The sequence below is a fragment of the Miniopterus schreibersii genome, assembly GCF_964146895.1.
Source record: "Miniopterus schreibersii genome assembly, chromosome: 16".
Classification (NCBI taxonomy): Eukaryota; Metazoa; Chordata; class Mammalia; order Chiroptera; family Miniopteridae; genus Miniopterus; species Miniopterus schreibersii.
Genome location: NC_138116.1, coordinates 10,878,084 through 10,898,117, shown reverse-complemented (window position 1 = coordinate 10,898,117; position 20,034 = coordinate 10,878,084). Strand labels below are relative to the sequence as shown.

The 20,034-nt window shown below is 44.5% G+C and overlaps 2 protein-coding genes across 2 annotated transcripts in view; one reads left to right on the top strand and one right to left on the bottom strand.

The window, feature by feature from the left end:
- Positions 1-6,787, top strand: part of WNT3 (Wnt family member 3) — a 42,275-nt gene extending 35,488 nt beyond the window's left edge. Inside the window, exons 3-5 of the mRNA XM_081162055.1 lie at positions 1,192-1,457; positions 2,059-2,546; positions 4,786-6,787. Of these exons, the coding sequence (XP_081018181.1) occupies positions 1,192-1,457; positions 2,059-2,538 (746 nt within the window). The 3' untranslated portion in view covers positions 2,539-2,546; positions 4,786-6,787. The remainder of the gene's footprint in view (positions 1-1,191; positions 1,458-2,058; positions 2,547-4,785) is intronic.
- Positions 6,788-10,179: 3,392 nt separating this feature from the next.
- The window catches only part of NSF (N-ethylmaleimide sensitive factor, vesicle fusing ATPase), a gene marked incomplete at its 5' end in the record, with an annotated part of 104,771 nt that continues 94,916 nt past the window's right edge, over positions 10,180-20,034 (bottom strand). The window contains 4 exon segments of the mRNA XM_081162848.1: positions 10,180-12,029; positions 12,481-12,536; positions 15,446-15,559; positions 16,646-16,780. Of these exon segments, the coding sequence (XP_081018974.1) occupies positions 11,987-12,029; positions 12,481-12,536; positions 15,446-15,559; positions 16,646-16,780 (348 nt within the window). The 3' untranslated portion in view covers positions 10,180-11,986.

The window sequence follows — 20,034 nt, the reverse complement described above, 5'->3', positions numbered from 1 at the left end:
CGGATGGGTGGGAGGGGCCTGGCATTGGGGCGATGCGGGACCCGGGTTCGGAACCGGGGCGCTGCGCCGCAGGCCTCGGCCGCCCCCTGTCCGCAGTCCGCCCTCGCTGCGCGGGCTCCACCGCGCTCCCCTCCGGCCAGCTCGAGGCCGGGGGACCGACCCTCCTCTGCAGGCGGCCCACGAGGGCGCCGGGGCCCCGAGAGAGGCGGCGGGGGCTCCCGCGGACACTAGGCTCGCTCGTGCGCGGAGCGGCGCTTCCCCGCGGCGCTCGGGACGCGAGCCCTGGCTCCCGGGGTAGCCCGGAGCTTTGCAGCCTGCGTTACCTTGGACAGGTCCCGTGCCTGCCCCGGGTCCGTCACCAGTAAGGAGAGATTGGACTGCATGCCTTTCAGGCCATTGCCTCTTTAATCGTTAGTCTGTATCTGTAGAATGGGCCTGTAAGATTTCCTGCCTCCTGGGGTTAAAAGGATTCAATGGGATATAGCACCTGGAGGGAAGAATCTGCCGCCTTAAAGAGGTTGGGGGAACATCCCTGAGAATCTTTTCTTTTTCTTTGCTGAACCCTGGGGCAGAACCAGGGGAACTGCCCCCTCCTCCCAGGAGGCACTTGGCCTTGTCTGGGTGGAGAATGGGAAGGGAGAGGGGGACTGAGATGCCTGCCACCACCTTCCTGGCCAGGAGCTCAGGGGGCAGAGGGAAGTTTTCCCTATTGGGTGAGCAGGGTACCTGGGGCTCGGAAAAGGAAAGTGCCCGCCAAGGCGCATCCTGGGTGGACCCCGGTAGGTTTAGGCTATAGGTTCCCAGGCCTTCCTCCCTACAGACCTCGGGCTCTCAGTCTGGGAAGGCTCAGGCCTGTGCTGGGGTCTCTGGAGTTTGGGAAGGTGGAGGGCAGGGGGCCCGGGGCTAGGACGGAGAGCAAGGCCACTAATCCCTTCAGCGGCCTGCAGGAGCTATCCGTCCACCGCTTCTAACAGGCTCCGTTCTGCCGGCTAGTGGCCCTGACCTCAGTTTGCTCATCCGTAAAGTGAGGATACCCCACCACGAGCTGGGCCAGCCAAAGGGGGCCTGAAGGGCACCTCGGCCCCCCCCCCCCCCCGCGGCTGGCGAGCTCTCCTTCCGGGCCGGGGAGGCTGGGGCAGGGCGCCCGAGGCCAGGCCCCGGGCTGAGCGATGCTCCCCAACCCTCCGCCAGCGACCCGCGAGTCCGCCTTCGTGCACGCGATCGCCTCGGCCGGCGTGGCCTTCGCCGTGACGCGCTCCTGCGCCGAGGGCACCTCCACCATCTGCGGCTGCGACTCCCACCACAAGGGGCCGCCCGGCGAGGGCTGGAAGTGGGGCGGCTGTAGCGAGGACGCCGACTTCGGGGTGCTCGTGTCCCGGGAGTTCGCCGACGCCCGCGAGAACAGGCCCGACGCGCGCTCGGCCATGAACAAGCACAACAACGAGGCGGGCCGCACGGTGAGCCGCCGCCGCCCTGTTGGGCCCCTGTCCCGGCCCCTTCCAGCGGCCCTGGCGTGGCCAGGGCTCCCCGACCTGCCTCTTTCCCCTTGGCCCAGCTTGGCCCCCACCCACACCCGGATTCATCGGTCTGTTGCCTCCCCCCCCCCCCCCCATCCTTGGTCTGCCCCGGGTCTCCGCCCGCCTGGGGGTGTGCTGGCCCCGTGGAGCAGGTCCCCGCACCCTGTGCGTGCGCTCCGGCTGCCCGTGCGGGCCTGGCTTTGAACCCAGCTTCCACCCCTTCCTGTGGTTGCTTGACTTAGGGCGAGACGCTTAAGCTCCCAGCCTCGGTTTTCCCATCCGTGAAACGTGGATAACCGTCCTTATTTGTTCCAGCTGTGAGAAATGGATGTGATTTGTGCCGATGCTTGGGGCGTGAAGGGGAGGGAAACCATCAGTAGTCACCCTTTGGGCCCGTGCCTCGGTCCTCAATTGGCTCTCGTCCTGGCACAGGGTAGGAATAGAGAAGGCGCCGGGCCGGGGCGGGGGGGCAGCGCAGGAGGGCCTAGGTGTGCGCCCAGGCGGGGTCAGCCTGGGGCCAGCTGCCGCTCCTCTTTCCCAGACCATCCTGGACCACATGCACCTCAAGTGCAAGTGCCACGGGCTGTCGGGCAGCTGCGAGGTGAAGACCTGCTGGTGGGCCCAGCCCGACTTCCGCGCCATCGGTGACTTCCTCAAAGACAAGTACGACAGCGCCTCGGAGATGGTGGTGGAGAAGCACCGCGAGTCCCGCGGCTGGGTGGAGACCTTGCGCGCCAAGTACGCGCTCTTCAAGCCGCCCACCGAGAGGGACCTGGTCTACTACGAGAACTCCCCCAACTTTTGCGAGCCCAACCCCGAGACGGGCTCCTTTGGCACCAGGGACAGGACTTGCAATGTCACCTCCCATGGCATCGATGGCTGCGACTTGCTGTGCTGCGGCCGAGGCCACAACACGAGGACCGAGAAGCGGAAGGAGAAATGCCACTGCATCTTCCACTGGTGCTGCTACGTGAGCTGCCAGGAGTGCGTCCGCATCTACGACGTGCACACCTGCAAGTAGGCAGCCAGGTAGGGTGGCGGGGCGGGGCAGGGGGGGTGCTGGGGGGGGGCTTGCTGCAGGGACCTGGGTTTGCCCATCTCCTGTTCCTGACCACCCTGTTCCAGTTCTCAGCTACCCAAGACACAAGTTCCCCAAGTGTGTGCTCTTGAGGCTGCAAGCAGTTGATTAAAATTCTTACACGTTGGTTAATTACAAGCCAGGTCAAATTTTGGTCCAGCCACTGGCTCTCTTTGAGCATCTGTGGAGACAGAGGAGAGACACTGTGGAGTTGGAAGCTGGGAGGCCTGACCTCTGGTGCCAACTTTGCCCCTAAATGCCTGTTCCTTCACTTCTCTGGGCCTGTTTTCTTACTGTAAAATAAGTTTAAAATACTTGAAACAGTAGCCTGAAAAGTCTCCTCTACAAACCCTGGGGCAGAGTCATTTTGCACCCACCTTGAACTTTGAGGGCAAGTTTTTGCACAAGTGTAAATCCTACCAACCTCGGGGAGGTGGGTGGGGGGAAGCTGTGCATAAGCCCATATTCTGACAGATCTGAAGCTTGGGTGGAGTGGGGTGCACTCTCACCGAGTTTATGGATGGTGATGGGGAGGAGGGAGGAGTCAAGTTCACAGTGACGGTGGTGAGTAATCAAGGGATCAAAGGCTGGTGGATTATGTTGCCAAGCTTCCCAGAGGTGGCCGGCGTGGGAGACAGTATGCCTGGCCCTCAGATCCAGAGGTCCCCCAGGACAGGTCAAGATTGATGCAGGGTGGTCCTAGAGCCTTGAAGGTGGAATGTTTCGAGGCCGGTGTGCCCTTACTCCCTCCTCTGCCCGAAGGAGCCTAATATACAGAGGCAGGAACCATGGTGTAGCTTCCACCACCTGCCAATCGTGGGACCCAGACAAGATAGTCTTTACACACCTGTCTCATCTGTCATCCTCCCTAGAGGTGCCATGAGGAACACAGGAAAGAGCACTGGGAACAGTGACTGGTTCATGGCAAAGGACTTGCCTGCCTGGGTCATCGCTGGCTGGGGCTGTGTCAAGGGAGGGCACCCCACTGGGTCCAAGTGCTCTTGAGGCAGCAGAGATTCCCGGGCCAAGCTGATCTCCAAGAGCAACTTCCCCCAGGCCTGCTGCTGGGTCTGCAGCCACAGGCTGGGACCCCATTACCTCTTCCCATTCTTTCATCTGCATCCGCACTGACGCTATTCAGGCAAAATGAGGACTTTTGACACAGGCTGGCAGGATTGCATGGGACGGAGCCTCTAGCTTTTCTCTTAGGTATCCTGTCGCAACAGTGCGGGTAGGAGACAGAGGGAGCCACAGGGCAGGACACGTGCCTTCCACACACTGGGATGGGAGAGCCCTCATCAAAATGGCTTTATGCCACAGGAAGGCCAGACCTCCTTTTTGGGAAAACTTTTCCATCATGTGCAACTTTTGTCCAATGTCTCAGGCTAACCACTGATTTCTTACATCACAAGTATCGGATTTATTCCTTGTTGTTCAGATTTTGTGAGCATGGTAAGCAGGAAGGGCTCTGGACAAGACTCAGGGGGTCTGGCTGATCCCTGGTGCTGGATCCATCACTAACTTGCTGTGAGTCCTTGGACATGCCCCTTGAATCTTGCTGAGTCTGCTTCCCTCACTGTAAAACCGCCCTACACTCGCCCTGTTGGCCCTTGAGCGAGGGTTGGCTGGGAATGCCGCGAAGGCTTTTTGGGCCTCAAATCCTCTGTGGGCTGTAAATATACAAATGAATAAAATGTGCACATTGGTGCTCCCATGAGCAGGACTTACTCATAATTTTTAAATGAAATACTTTCTGTTTGGACAGCTCGTTATGAATCTATCTGGTATGATACGAAAACACAGTGCCCAGGAGTCTGCCCTAAGTTGGAAACAGCCCTACACCTGCCAGGCTTCTCCCAGTCTCTATACAAGACATTCCTACATTAGGGTAGTTAGTTGCCTGCTATAGGGCTTCCTGTCACCCAAGCCCCACCTAGAAGGTGAGGTAGGATTTGAAACCGTCTGTGGAAGCTAAAGCCCTCCTGTTCCTGTGGACCACCCTCCCCTCCTTACTGGTGGACCCCAATATAGGAGGGAGCAGGGAAAAGCCACCCAAGGTCCCCGTTACCTCCAAGTATAAGAAAAATGCTGAGATCTCCTGTCCTCAGCTAGTGACCTTTGCACCCTTATGGGTGGTCTCCCCGGGAGAGCAATTATATTTCTAATTCTTCCTCTTTATTTTTTCCAAAGGGCGCTGGGAACGGTGAAGTGTGTGGCTGGGCAGATTCACTGAAGTCCTGTGGGGAGCAGGACCTAAGCTGGGCTCAGCCCTCGCATCCGACAGCAAGGAATCCGGACTGTTGCCAGATGCACGTGTGGTAAATTACCTGGACCCAACCCGCCTGCTGACCTGGAGGCCTCCCTCCCTCTCTCATCTCAAGTTTCTCACCCTACTCCGGATGGTGTGTGGTTTTTAAAGAAGGGGCTTTCTTTTTAGTTCTCTGGGGTCTGATAGGAACAGACCCGAAGCTTATCTTTGCACATGTTAAAGAAAATAAAAATGGAAAAAAATTTCTACTCCAACAGAACAGGCTGGGCTAATGTGAGCTCTCTGCCTGGTGATAGAGGTGTCAGCAGGGGCAAGGTGGTTCCCAGGCCGCTTCCTGCGGGCCGGTCCAGGATGCCTGTGAGGTGGGAGTTATGGAGCAGGGCTGCAGTCTCCTTTCCTCTGTCTACTCCTGCTCAAATCTGATACACTGTCACGAGCCGATAAAAGCCATAGGTTTAGCGAGGATCAAGTGGTAGGGAGGCCCAAGGCAGCTGTGAGGGGAGGGTTTTCAGTTTTGCAGAAACTGGTAAGCTGTTTGAAGAGCAGCGGTGTGTTCTCCGCCTCATTTTCTCTGTAACCTTGTTCTGCACGAGGCTCTTGTGAACTGCAGTCAGGCCTCAGAATCTTTTTCTACCATCCTGCAGTTTCCACCATTAATGCAGTTCTTTTCGGTGCAGTGGACACTGTAAATAGGTTGTGTATGGGGTGGAGGTGGGGAGGACAATCCTTCTCCAGCCTGTATGGCTTCCTAAGGGAAGGAGGGGTATCTTTGGGCGAGGCCACGGAATCCCTCCAGCCCTGCTCACCTGCAGGTTCTCCATCGGATCAATGCCAGGTGAGCAGGTGGACTTTAGGTCACGTTAGTGCAAGTTAGAGAAAGGGCCAGTGAGAGAGGAGCAATCTTTTCCTGAAGGTCCAGTTTTGAGACTAGCAGGTGTGGAGAGTAAAAAGGACTCCTTCGTTTCCTCTCCAGTAAGGACATGTCTTCCTGCACCCTGCTTTCTTGGCCTGAGTGAGTACACAGACATGCAGAGTCCTTGAAGGCAGAGCTGCTGGCATCACCTGCATGCTGATAAGCATCAAGCCCTGCAGTCACCAAGGACAGGGTTAGGTGTTCAAAGGGCGGCAAGCAGTCACCGGTCCTTGGGAAAAGCGCCTCACAGCTGAGTTCTCCTTGGTCCACAGTGGCCCTCTAGTATCCTAGAGGGAGCTGGCAACACAGAGGCAACCGGCTTTGACATAGGGACCAATCCAACAGCTTGTTCTTAAGGAGAATCAGAAAGAGGTGCAGCAGGGGTAGCATGCAGCACAGTTTTCTCTCCCTTTTCTCCCTTCTCTTTGGTCCACCCAACACTGGCCCAAGGTCTCGGGTCAAGCGACCTTCCCGCTTGCTCAGGCAGGCTTGCCCAGACGGCTGTCCTGGAGCCAGGCCTGCACTCTTGAATTTGCTGGCAACAGGCCCTGCTCAAGATACACATCCCCTCCCCTCTGTAGAGTCTGAAATGCCCCTCCTCATCTCACCTTAGACTGAAAAGTTTTCAATCATGTCAACCGGATAATGCTTGCTTTATGTGAGTTATTTCAGCAGAATGGATACAAATTTTCAAACCAGCCTTCTCATATCTATGTATTCTATATTAAAAGTGATAAAGTCATGTTTCTGGGGCGTATTCAAGTAGCTGACAAGTAATTATTTAATAGTACATTGAGTGCATTGTAATTATTCTTGCCGTAGTCAGGTAATAGTACCCAACGGAAATTTCCTACCAACCTGCTGTATCCAAAGTTTTGTAAAAAGTTGTAGAAGTTGTTGATCTTTTTGATTTTATATTCAAAAAGTCTCTTTTTATAAATATTATTTATTATACAATGTATATACCTTTGAGTTAACTAAGATTATATATTATATAAATATATATATATTTGGAGAAAATATATTTCATCATGCAGTTTTTTTCTGTTAAGTCATTAAAGAGAAGGTAAACAAACTTAAAATGATACATTGTACAGTGTGTGGAGTTTCCAGATTAATGTTCAGGCGGTCAAGAATATCAAGATCTGAATGTGTTAGCTTCAACTCTCACCCTTAAATTAGTGGCCCAAAGTAAGTTCATTTCCTCTGTTCTCTAAGCAAGATCGTCTGAGACGTCATGGACAGTAGGTCTGATCTACTCTAGGACTTACAGGCTCACTTTGTTCTAAAACAGCTTCTAACAAAGAATTTCCAGTTTCAGAAATAAGCAATTTGGGCAGTAATTCATTTCATAGACTCCAGCACTCCCAATGCACAAATTAATGTCATAGACACTCAAAGATGTGGCTCAAGGCCAGGAGACCACGATGTTGGCCACTGACTCAATCCCTTCCTCACCCATGTTTTCAACTCCACTTATTGGGAACATAGGATTTGTTCTACTGAGAATGAAATTTGACTGGAAATGGTGCTGCCCTGCTAGCTCTCCTTGAGAGCTGAGCTACAGAAGGCGTAGGTTGGTCAGAAAGGAGAAATGGTGTCCCCTGAGCTCTGGGTTACCTGGAATAAGTGTCATTTGAAGTTTTAGACTGCTCTGGGCACAAAGGACCCACCAGTGGGCATGCTCTAGGGAAAGGCATTCTCTCCTTGGACTGCAATTTCAAAAGGACTCACCTGAGGTCCACAAATAACACCTTCTCAACAATGAGATGCTGTAACTTGGTTTAATGGTGACAGACATACAGTGTCTTCAAACCTACCCATAAAGTGTCATCTTCAGTTTCTTTGGCACAGTAAAAATCTTTTTCTTTCTCCTGATTTACCTGTATTAGGAACAAATCTTACTCATCTCATTTCACAGAAAAAAAGTAACAGGGAAGTAAAGCCATCTGCCTTGTGCAGTGGAGATGGGCTGCCAACGCTCCATCAGACCTCCAACCTTAGATTAGGGATGACTCCTAAAGATTCATCCCTGAAAAGCCTAACTCACAAAAATGGTTTCAGCTGTGCGAGGACGCGGGCACGGAATGTATGTGGATCTCCTCCGTGTCCTACAGCGTTGCTGATCTTTTATTTAGCTTTTATGTAAGGTTGATACTCGTCTGCCCCAGCGTTCTGGGTACTTTTAAGATTGCCAAATATTTAAATGGTCTCTACTCATACTTACCACGGCCATTTGTAATCCTCTCTGATTAATCATATTCTATGATTAAAGAGAATACAGTTTATAGCAGCGCTTGAACATTTAGCTTCTCAGTAAGCATAAGTACTAATAAACATCTAAAAACACGAGGAAGTTTTAAAAAAAGATCCAAAAGAAAGAAAAAAGACAATATAATGAGATGATATCTTTCAAAGCAGTATTATTTTACAAAGAAAGGAGGGGGTAGAGTGTTCAAGGATGAGGGAAGGAGGTACAAATGAAGGCAAAAGAGAAGGGTAAGGAACAGTCAGAGAAAAGCAAGGGGGAGGTGATGGATGGTGAGGTTATTCTAGGTGTGCCCAGTGACAGTATCCAATGATCCAGGGGGTATATCTGGGCACCTTGGGTCTATGGATAAGTACATGCATGGTACACACACACACACACACACACACACCACACCACACCACACCACACACAAAGTGAAGTTATTTCAGCAAAACGATGGCCACCAGACTGTCATCGTTTCTCCTAGCTTAACAGAGAACTTTCTAGGAAGCAAAAAATTATCTAACCATTAGTCTTAAACTCCCAAAATAGTGCGACAAAGGTAGTTGTGGAGACTGTATACTGGGAAAATTTCAAACCTGAGTTCTCCTTGCAAATCCTGTCTTCACTACTTGGGAATTTTGCCGATCGCAGCACTATCTCCTGCATCTCAATGCTGTGGTGTCCACACATACCGCCCCCCCCATGGGCGCAGGCCCCAGTCTTGGCACTGCTTGCCAGCTGATGAGAAACCTTAGATCATTTTGCAATAACTTCTGAAATTTACATGCTTTTTTGAACTCTCTTACACACCTTTCTCTGTCACTTCTTTGAAAAAGCTTATGGATCAAGTTGCCAGGCAAGGGAAGATGAGATCTTGCTCTTGCCTTCTGTGTGTGGGCTGGGCTGGCTATTTGTAGCTGACTCAGTGCTTGCACAGGTCTGTTTACCGAGATTTGGTTATTATACACACTTGAACCTACTCCATGGCATGCTGCTGAAGCTTCAAGGGGGGGCTGTTCACTGTAATTTTTAGGATATGAAAAAACAGCCTTAACGCAAACATATTTCATATTTTAACTACATTATACAGTTTTCTATGTTACATTTAAAAAAGTGTTTCAGTGAAGATGTACAAATTTAGAAGGATAAAATAACTTCTTTTTTTTGAGGCTTTAATTACATCTTCTGACAAAATAGCGTTAACCATTCACCTGTAGATGAAGAAAAGTAAGGCAGCAGCTGGCTGGAGTCTCCTTCGCTTCATCAGCGGGCCGGGCAATGATCTCATGCGTTCTCTGCCCAGCATCGCCTTTGGGGAGGACTAAGAGCTTCAGGACTCCACCTTTTCAAGGCTACCCAGGCACCAGTGTGGTCTCTGGGCCCTCCTCCCAGGAGGGTGTGGACAGCTCCTGGGGAGCCAGCCCGCTATCAGAGAAGCTCTGACGCTGGCCTCTTCCCACAGACCCTTGCTGACTTCCAGGCTGCCTGTAGTCCTAAGCTGAGCCAACTCTAAGGGCCAGGGTTCATTTAGGCTAAGAGATCCAAGAGCTCAGAAACATGCAAAAAAGATGAAGGACACCAAAATGAACCACATGAAGAAATCTCACTGAGTGTCTGAGCCCCTTGCTTTGTGCATTTCATAGGAAGGAGTAATTCTACCTGAGAAACAATTTTCCTTTCTGGTTTAACCCAATTATGACTTTGGTACACTTCAGTTTTTTAATAAGGTGAAATAAGTAATATAAGTATATTCTTGTGCATTAGCTTTTAAAAAAAAGCTACTGATCTGTTTTTCTTTTTAAATAACTATACTTTTAAAATAATTAAAGTCAGAGATTTCTTTCTTCTTAGAGAGAGAGCAAGGGGAAGGGGAAAGAGAGAGAGAAATATCAATTTGTTGTTCCCCTTAGTTATGCATTCATTGGTTGATTCTTTTATGTGCCCTGACCCCAACCGTGCTGTATCGGGATGATGCTCTAACCAATAGCTCCCCAGCCAGGGCCAAAATCAGAGATTTTTAAATAAAAATCACCCATCTCCTATGACAGTTATAACAAAACACCCAGAGGGTCTTTTCTGAGCCCCCTCTTCTTCCTACATTCATATCAGTTACATATATTGCTTTGTATAAAATACCGGTCTACAGAATGTTTTCAAGTATATATACTCTTTATTGCATTCCTTCATTTGCATTAAACAATATAATATTTATATTTCTCAATATAGTTTTGGACAAAACACAAAGACATTAACCTCATTGAATAAGAGACATAAGTTAGTACAATGCGTGTTGCTTTCATGGGAAGAGAAAAGAGCAAGAAAGGTCTAAAACAGATACAGGAATCCAGGATACTGGCCACCAGGAATCACAGAATTTTGCAATACAAATCCACTTTTTGAAAAGCCACAAAATAAGCTAGGGATGAAAAGCTGAAACAAAGTAAACATGACATACAAGTCTACCAAAAATATGCAGATAGCAAGATCTGGAGATAATTTGCCTTCTACCACGGGGACAGATGACAGAGCTACATCCAAGTGCCACTGTGGCAACGAGCCTCACAAGCAGTTGCGTATGGCTTCCAATGGTTTGTCCTCACATTTTAAGCAGCAATGGGGAGAGAGGGGCATGCTCTATAGGTCTCATCACCATATATGATGACCGATTTAAATTCCTCCTCACTCAGTTATAAGACAAACCCTTTGGAAGAAGTGTGTAGAGGGTAAAGGAAATGTGTTAAATGTAGTGGAATGGATGTTAAAGGACTGAGGGGGGAAAGCTAGAAAGTGACAAAATAATTTAAAATAAAGGAAGGCTACATTCTAAGTAAGTCATTAAGCTAAGGGAAAAAGATAAAGGGGTGATGCTAATAAGTCTTTAATATCATATTAAGGAACTGACCCATTTAGAGATGGACACTAATTAGTGCTGACAGGTTTGTATATTACTTTATTTTAATGACTCGTTTCTTTTTAGGGGTGTAGGCTTTTCCCATGCATCTTTCACAAGTTTTTAACAACAGCTACCAGTTGGTAAGGATTAGCATATCTCTTACCACAGAGGACATTAGTTATAGTAAGGGAATGTCATCACCAACACAGTAATACTGTGACTTTCTATTAGGAAAGATCTCCTGGTTGCAGCTTGGAAACATCTCTGAAAATGATTGAGAACAGCATCTTAGAAATCCAAAGCCCTGTTTCTTCAGGCAAAGGTAACAACCAGCTTTCTGGGAGAACTTGAACCAAATGCCCAATTACCTCTAGTGTAAGTACAGGGAAGTAGTAAGATAACCCCTGTGAGCCCTCCCTGTTCCTGGTTTACTTGTAGAAAGTCCTTCTAATAGGCCAAGTGTTGCCTTGCAACATCATTATATCTGTTGAGAGTTTTTGGGTGGTGGAGATTTACTCGTAGAATAGGCCCTGGGATTTAAAAGAGTGGTAAGTCTGGTTGACAGTCTTAAAATGTATAGTGTTCACAAGTACCATATATCTCCCACACTTAAGACTGAGGAAGAAGGAATCATCCTACAACACAGTGAAGAATTCTATAAATGGAAACAAAGTTGTCCAAGAACAGTTGAGATCTGAAATATATATGCACTGTAGAGCAACTTGTAGAATAGGCCCTGGGATTTAAAAGAGTGATAAGTCTGGTTGATAGTCTTAAAATAAATAGTGTTCATGAGTACAGTATATCTCCCACACTTAAGACTGAGAAAGAAGGAATCAGCTTAGCTTGCACGGAAAGGTAAGCAAAGCATTCTAAAAGCAAGTTTGTACCTTCCATAAAATAGTGGACTATCTCGGTAAGTACAAGGAAGGGAGTTTTATTGCACCAATCATGCAGAGTGAGCATGTGTAGAAGACAGGGAACAGTTCACTTCATTTAGGGTCTTGAGTAAATCCAGTGAAGATCCCAGGCCATCTTTACCTTGGTCACTTCCCTTGGTCACTATGTGTTTGCAAACAGTCCATTTTCAAAGTCAAGGGAGCTACTGAAAAAGAAATACCCCAAACACAAAGAACAGATGAGGGTCTGCAAAAAGCCATTCATCACAAAATCACTAAGAGCTTCTTAAAGGCTTTTCTAAAGTTTCACTATGCACTTGCTATTAGATAAGCATGTCATAAAAGAAAATGGTCACAGTTCTATGCATTTAAAAGTAGGTTCCAACAAATATGTACCATTGAGTTTTTTCCTGCATTGTGACAAGGAAGTTTTGTGAAGCAGGACAGGGAGAGCAAACCAACAGTACAACCAATTTTCTTGCTTGGTCTCTCAGACCTACAACACAGTGAAGAATTCTATAAATGGAAACAAAGCTGTCCAAGAACGGTTGAGATCTGAAATACATATGCACTGTAGAGCAACTCGCAGAATAGGCCCTGGGATTTAAGAGTGGTAAGTCTGGTTGATAGTCTTAATTATTGTATATACATACTTACGCTCCTTCTTCTCGTAAGAGAGCCAAGAATTTTCTCACACGGTATTCAGGATCCATCTAAATACATCAGAATAAATAAAGATGGGAGGTTAATTCATGCCAAGGAAATACTAAACTTCATACTTTCACCAGTGCTCTGCTGAGTCACAGAAATGTGTTACCTGTTCCTTGACCAGTATTCTGATACACAGGAAAGCAGATTGAGTCATTCAAGAGAAGTGAATGGGATTTCCTAGCACAGAGAATTACTATATTCGAGGTTCTAAATGACCCAGCTGGTCACTCACAGGCACCTCAGCTGTGTGAGAAGGGAGCATGTCTGAGGGGACTAGTGTGAGACCAGACAGTGGCCATTCATGGGGGCTCAAATGGCATCCAATTCACAGGACTCATCTAAAGCATAAAAGTGAGACCAAACTTGAAGAAACCAATTGATGTTGATTAAACAACTAAAAAATAGCTTATTAATTCTTTATGATCAATAATTTAGCTTTTCTTAGCTTTGGTCTCCCTTCCATAGTTTCTTCTTTGCAATTAATTTAAAAAAAAATTGTGCTAAAACTAAAAAAATGAAGGGGGGGGCTGACTCCTCTGACACGATCCCTAGATAATCGGAGTCTCCTGTGATGGGGACAGTGTCATGAGTCTAAGAAAAGATGGAGGAGTTTTGGTACAGGTTCTAGGTTCAGGTCATTATTATTAATTATTACTTTTCATTTTATATTCCTATTTATACTAATTTGTTTAACTATATTCTATTTTCATTGGTCCACCAGATATGTGAAGTTATCTAAAAAATGGTCATTAAAACGTCTTTAATTCCTTAAGATGATTTTTATTGTAAGAAACACACCTAACTTTTAAAAAATGTTCCAGGCCAGGAGTCTGTTTCCCAAGAGGGAACTCCCTGCCCTCCAGGAACAGCTTTCAAACGCTCAGTGTGCAGCTGTGGGTAAATGTGCAACTGCATTCCCCCTCTAACTACTTTTTTTTTTTTTTTTTTTTAAAGATCTCTTCTATCCCAGAAAAACATTGCACAGAAGTTTTAAATGTATCAAAGTTAAGAGGTCAGACTACAAAGGACTAAGAAAAAGTGTGAATAGCTAACAAAAGAAACATTTTTCTTCTTTGGGAATAGAATTACATATGAATCAATTGTCAACTACTTTAAAAAAATGGAACTGGCTGGAGCTCAGCTGTAGTCAGTACTTGCAGGTCTTTGCCCATTAAATATATTTAATATGTGTGAGCAACGACTTACTGACTTGCCTGTAGCTATGGAATTAAAAGTCAAGAGAAAGGGAGGAAAAAAGTAATCTAGATAAATGACTTTATTCCCTCAGGTGACATCCAGTCAGAGCAGATCCTCGGCACTGTGCAAGTTTTAACAGAATTGTGTATAGTGAACAGAGAGGTAACATGACTTATATTCTGCTAGACTACGTGCCTCTTCACTTAGGCTCAGTCTCTCTAAGGCAGATCTAAAGAGAACTCACTCAGCTGCACGAAATCCATTTGACATGAAGGGGTTCAAACTCAGAGGCCTATGAAGTGTCAGTCGCTGAAGATTAGGCCTGAGTGCCCCACTCTCAATTTCTACCCCACATACACAAGAGGCATTAACTTGATCACTGACCTGCAGGCATGAAAGCAAGAGGAAGGGGTAGGGGTTGGGGTTGGGGAGAAAAACCCACATAGCTTCTTCTATGCAATTATTGAAAAAAAATTGTGCTGAAACTAAAAAAATAAAGAGTTGAGCTGACTATCTGACAGGTTTATCTTTTTCCAAGGAAAGAGCCAATACATCTGTATATGCACTTTTACCAAGAAAAATCCTAAGCAAAGTGATTAGTCTGTAACTTTAACTTACTGCTTAAAATGGGAAATAAATAAATTGGCTTAAAAACAGTCCAGCTGAAAGTTCAACAGATTAAACTTTAGGTTTCTGAAAACCACAACTTTATTTTAAAATAAACTTACCAGAAAAGATTAAAAAGCATTCACTTGGTGTTTCCAATTTGTTAGTGGGCCAAGAGCCTATTTCAGGTGTAACTGAAACTTCACCTCTGCCACCCACTGCTTACACACTGATCAAGTGGCAGGACTGAGCAGCAAATACATATAGAATGTAGCCTAGGAACTGGGAGAGGTTCACTCAACAAAAGTCTACTGAGCCCAACTACTACGTGTCTGGCTCTGTTCCAGGGACTGTGGATTCAATAGTGAGTGACAGCGAAGGTCCTGGAACTCACAGAACTTGGTAAGGATACATTTATTATCTAATTAGATAAGCATAAGACACAGGATGGGTACATGGAGGGGTGGAGTTCCAAAAAGAGGAAACGTAAGTTGCCAGTAGATGCGACAAAGTCCAGAAGAAGTTTCATCTGCTTTTGCCCAGGCAACAGCCTCGGGCTCAGTTTCCTACGGGTGCTTAACCACAGCAGTTCCCATGACATTTCTAGGAGCCCAGGCCAGGGAAAATACACAGATCAATTACTGTGTAATGTCTAATCTGCACAAATCAATTATTCTGTCCATTAAAACAGTCTCCCAGGCTCCTTTTGTTGTATGTGTGGTAGCTTCCTGACCTCTGATAGACAACATCATCCCCTCTCTACCAATTGGCTGTGACCTTGGATAACTCACTGACAACCTGTGGGACACTCAGTACCCTCATCTCTAAAATGAGGGGCAGCAGAACAATTGCTCTTTGAAGTCCTTTCTCATTCTACAATCTAGTAACTCCCCAAATTAAAACTTAAAATAACTTTATAAACAATTTTAAGATGTGGGAAAGTACCAATAAACTATTGTTTGATCTCAGGCTACTAATATCAACTTGAGTTCAGAAATCATAGAAGAGAATTATAACAAATTAACACTTTAGCAAAAGGAAATATAAAATCTCTGGGCATATCATGAATCTTTTATGTCTGAATCATATGGAGAAGGAAGCAGCTTACCTGTAGGGACATCTCGATCAACATTAGTAGCTTCTTGATTCCTATCCAGACCTTCTTCTCTTTGACTTGCTGTGCAATTGTGGTACGTTCCTTATCCTTGAAGTTGCCCAAAAGCTACAAAAACAATAAAGAAATGAAAGCACTGTTATAGTGAGTCGACAACATTAGTTAATTCTCACACTTATGCTTAAAAGAACAACGATAAGGACCAGCTGACTGGTTCAAGTAGATAGGACTCGCTCCTATTTAAAAACCTAACCTGACCTTCCTAAACCCATTAGGTGTAACTATGAAACTGAAAATTGGAACCCTAAATCCTGTTTTCCTATAGGCCTCCATGATAATTTAGAGGTATATTTGCTGGGGGAAAAACAGCTCCACCATTAATAAATATCAGGTAAAATTTTTAACATTCCTTTCTAGGAACAAATCTGTATGTGTCAAAGCAGACTAAATTTAATTCTCTTACCCAACTCCAGCACAAAAGCTGTTCAAGTAGGCAACCTAGAGACATTTATCATATAAATAATTTCTATTTTGTTGGGAGTATGCCCCAAGTTTATGGGTCTTGAGGATTTTAAGGAGCCTTCACCACTGTTAAATAACTCACTAGATAATATTTTCTAACAGAACTCATCAAGTCACTTGTATGCACTGATATCAATCAAAAGTTTAATGGATTTTTTTTTTTTTAAATTAAAAACTCTGTCATCCTCAAAAATACTGAAGAAAACATTTCCGTATTATGAACTTGTTCATGAAGCAGTTCTGTTTACTTCTGTAGCTTATTTGAAGTTCCTAAAGTTTTAATCATTGTTCCAATTTATTAGATAAATACAGGTAAATGGGCTGAAAGCTACTACAGATAACTGATTTTTCTATATTGATTACTTTACCTCACCTACCCTCACCCCACATTTCTGGCCCACGTAATCTATATGCCTCACTCACGCTGGGCATAGAGTCACTCATTCCTGGCAGTCTCTGTGCTGCCTACACCGAGAAGTGGGAAATTCACTCTCATTTATATTCATCTCTCCTTCCTCTAATTCCTGAAAAACTGAAGGCATAGCCCAAGTCCCATATTCTAGGTTAACATAGAAACTAAACACTAGGTGTGATGTCTGGCACCCCTGAGCATTATTTCCAGCCTCAACTCCTTTCTTATAAACAGTGAACAATCCATTGGCTCATTTTCACCTCCAAAGCTTCCAGGAGCTGCTCTCCTGTGGCAATGTTGGGCACATGGATGGTGGTGCTGAAAGCGGTAAGCATTTCCATCTCCTGAAGGACATCTTTGCGGCTAGTGGTCCCAATGATAAGAAGCTTGCGGCCCTGATCACAGAGAGAAAACATGTTAAAATGCACAGGATAAAACTGATTAGAAAAACTAGTGTAACCCTGAACAATATCCACTTAATTGCAGAAATGCAAATGATTAGGCAATAAAAAATATCAGAATTTTCCTCTTGAAATTAAAAGAAGAACAATCAACAACGTGATTCAGAAAGAGCAGCATTTTCTTCAGAATATGACTCAGAAAGAGGCAACCACCCTTTCTTCTCATTCACATCAACAGAGTAACAGCTTAGGAAATCGGGGAGACTACAAGCCAGGACACTTCAGTACATGTTTGTAGTTCATTTTTCACAGCCAACATGGTACATGGATAGTGGGAACTGGAGGAAAAAAATGAATGACTGAAAAGTCCATATCACCCACTTAGCAAAGCTTTATTGTGATTTTTAAAAGAGCAGGGTAATAATATTTTACATGTTATGTAACACATAACTGTGAAAGGCATGGTACTAAGTGCTTTACATAATTGCCTCATTTAATATTTTTAAATTTCATTTTTATTTCCAACCCCAAAATATACAAAAAAAAAAAAAGTTTAAAAACTATAGCAGGCTTTTGCCACCAATCCTGATTACCTGTAGCAAGAGGCAACCATTTTCAATTCTCTTAGCTTTTTTCCTCGTACTCTCTTCCTTATCTTTAAATAAGGTGATACTACTATTTTAAGAATTTTATTTTCAACTTTATATATTATTTACTGGCTTACTATTATGGAAGATGGTTATTTAAGATTAATTTTGCACTTATTCCCCACCCCCACCCCCAATATCCCTTCCTCATCCTTCCAATATAGTTATTTTACAGTCTTTGGTTAAATCTATATTCAGTATTTATTATGATTATATAAATGTGATTTACAGCTAAGCCATGTAGTATACTATTAATTTCCTTTCTTGAGCAACATTTTCTTTTTATTTTTCTATTAGAGTTAATAATTGCCATTTGCCCCTTTGCTTAGTTTACCAGGTACATACACCATCCCAAGTTCATCTCCAAATTGACCAACCAATACATTCAAACACGTTAGGAAGTTCATTTTTGTTTTTTTTAAAGACATTCCCCTCCTGAAGCTTCCTGTTCTCAGAGCTCAGTGTGAACTGACCACTCTCTAGGCCTGCACCACAGCTTCGGTTGGAGACCCCCCCGCCCCACTATGGCCCTCCTTTCCTAGCTTTCCTGTTTCCTAGCTTTCCTTTTTCTTCATTTATTCTCTTTCCTGTGGTACATATATGTCAAAGCTTCCTGAGAAAGTCCGGTATATGAGAAGCAAAAATTTAAGCATTTCCTTGAATGTCTGGAAATGCCTCATTCTACCCTTAATATTGTACATACTCTTCATACTTGATAGTTTGGCTAGGTATAGAGAACAAGGTTGGGAATAATTTTTGCCTCAGAATTTTGAAGGCACTGCTCCACTGTCTTTTAATTTTCAGTGTTGCTGGCTGGAAGACTGATGCCATTCTCATTTCTTCACTCTTTGGTTCTAACTTGTTTTTAAAAATATATAATTTTAAATATATCTTTATTGATTTCAGAGAGAGGAAAGGAGAGGGAGAGAGATATAGAAACATCAATGATGAGAGAGTCATTGACCGGCTGCAGCCCGCAACCCGGGCATGTGCCCTGGCTGGGAATCGAACCCTGATCGCCTGGATCCTAGGTCAACGCTCAACCGCTGAGCCACGCCCGGCTGGGCTAAAAAATATAATTTTAAAGGAATCTTTTCTTTACCCCTATGTTCTGTAATTTCAAAATTATGTACCCTGAGGTCTTTCTTTACTCATTTTGTTGGCATTAGATGGGTCCTTTCTAAACTGGCAACTCCAATCATTCAGTCCTAGGAAATTTCTTTGAGATTTCCTTCTGTTCATTTTATTTCCCCTGTGTTTCCCCACCCCACCCCTGCCCCAGAACTTCCATTAGTTGGATACTGGTCTAATACTAATCTTCTAATTTTCTTTTCTTTTTTTGCTCTTAGTTTTTATTTTTTTCTCTAATACTTTTTAGGTTAGCATCAACTTTTTCTTTCAACTTTATATTAATTTTTTTCTATAATATTTTTTATTTCTAAACGCTATTTCTTGTTTCTTGGCTTTTTTTTATTACATCTTATTATATTTCATGGATACAATATGTAATTTTAAATGTCTGTGAATACTACAGATTTTAAAAATGTTTTCTTCTATTCTCTGTTCTGTCTCTGTTTCCTGAGTTTGTTTTTTACTATTTATTCACTGGAGGCTTTCCTCAAGAGTGTGGTCATTATTTGATGACTAATCACAATTAAGAAACAAGTAACGTGGACCTCTGAGTTTGTGGGCTTCACTACAGGATGAGGATGACCAGCTAAGACTTCGCTGATTAGTCCCTCAAAGGTCAGGATGTATAAATTTTTTACTGGAGAAGACTCTTTCAATCTCCTTCCTGAGGGCTCTGAAGCCAAGTTTCCAGCATACTGGAAGTAGATGGGGGAAAGGGTCTGAGTATCTCACTGTTCATTACGGAGACATTCATTTACTCTTATTTGCAGTATGGTCCCTCTTCAGAGCAGTTTCTCATTTAATGTTCATTATAATCCCAAGAATTAAGTATTAGCATTATTTCTATTTTACTGATGAAGCTATTGAGTCTCACAGAAACATGTAATTTGTTCAAGGTCAAATAACTAATAAAAGACAGAGCCAGGAATGGAAACTAGATCCAGAACTCAAAGTTGTATGCTGTCTTTTTTCATGAAGAAAAACACATTTAAAAAAAAATTTACTTGGAAAATGGAAGAGGAATAAATTTTAATTGTATGTCACTCTATTTATACATACTCATTCCACGGATAAGCCTTTAATACAATCATTAAACCTATTCACAGATCTTAGAAATTCAGAATGTTAACATAAATATGAAAATAAATAAATTATTATGTGGGAATTAAGATAAATGTAGGGAAAGATTTAAAGAAATTTATGAACAGATGCCAAAACAATTCCAATTTGGGTTTTGTAAACACTACACTACTATTGTCAATAAGGTACGGTAGCCTATCTCAGTCTTACTCATTGTTTTTGTCCATCTACTGGGCCAAGAATGGATAATGCACCAACATAGACAAAGGCATGTCAAAGAAACAAAGTTGAGACCTGGCAGAATTAGTGATTGCATATCAGCTGACTGTGCAAAGACTATGGGATAGACGTATACAGATGGGAGGGTAATCATTATAATTAGTAAAGAAA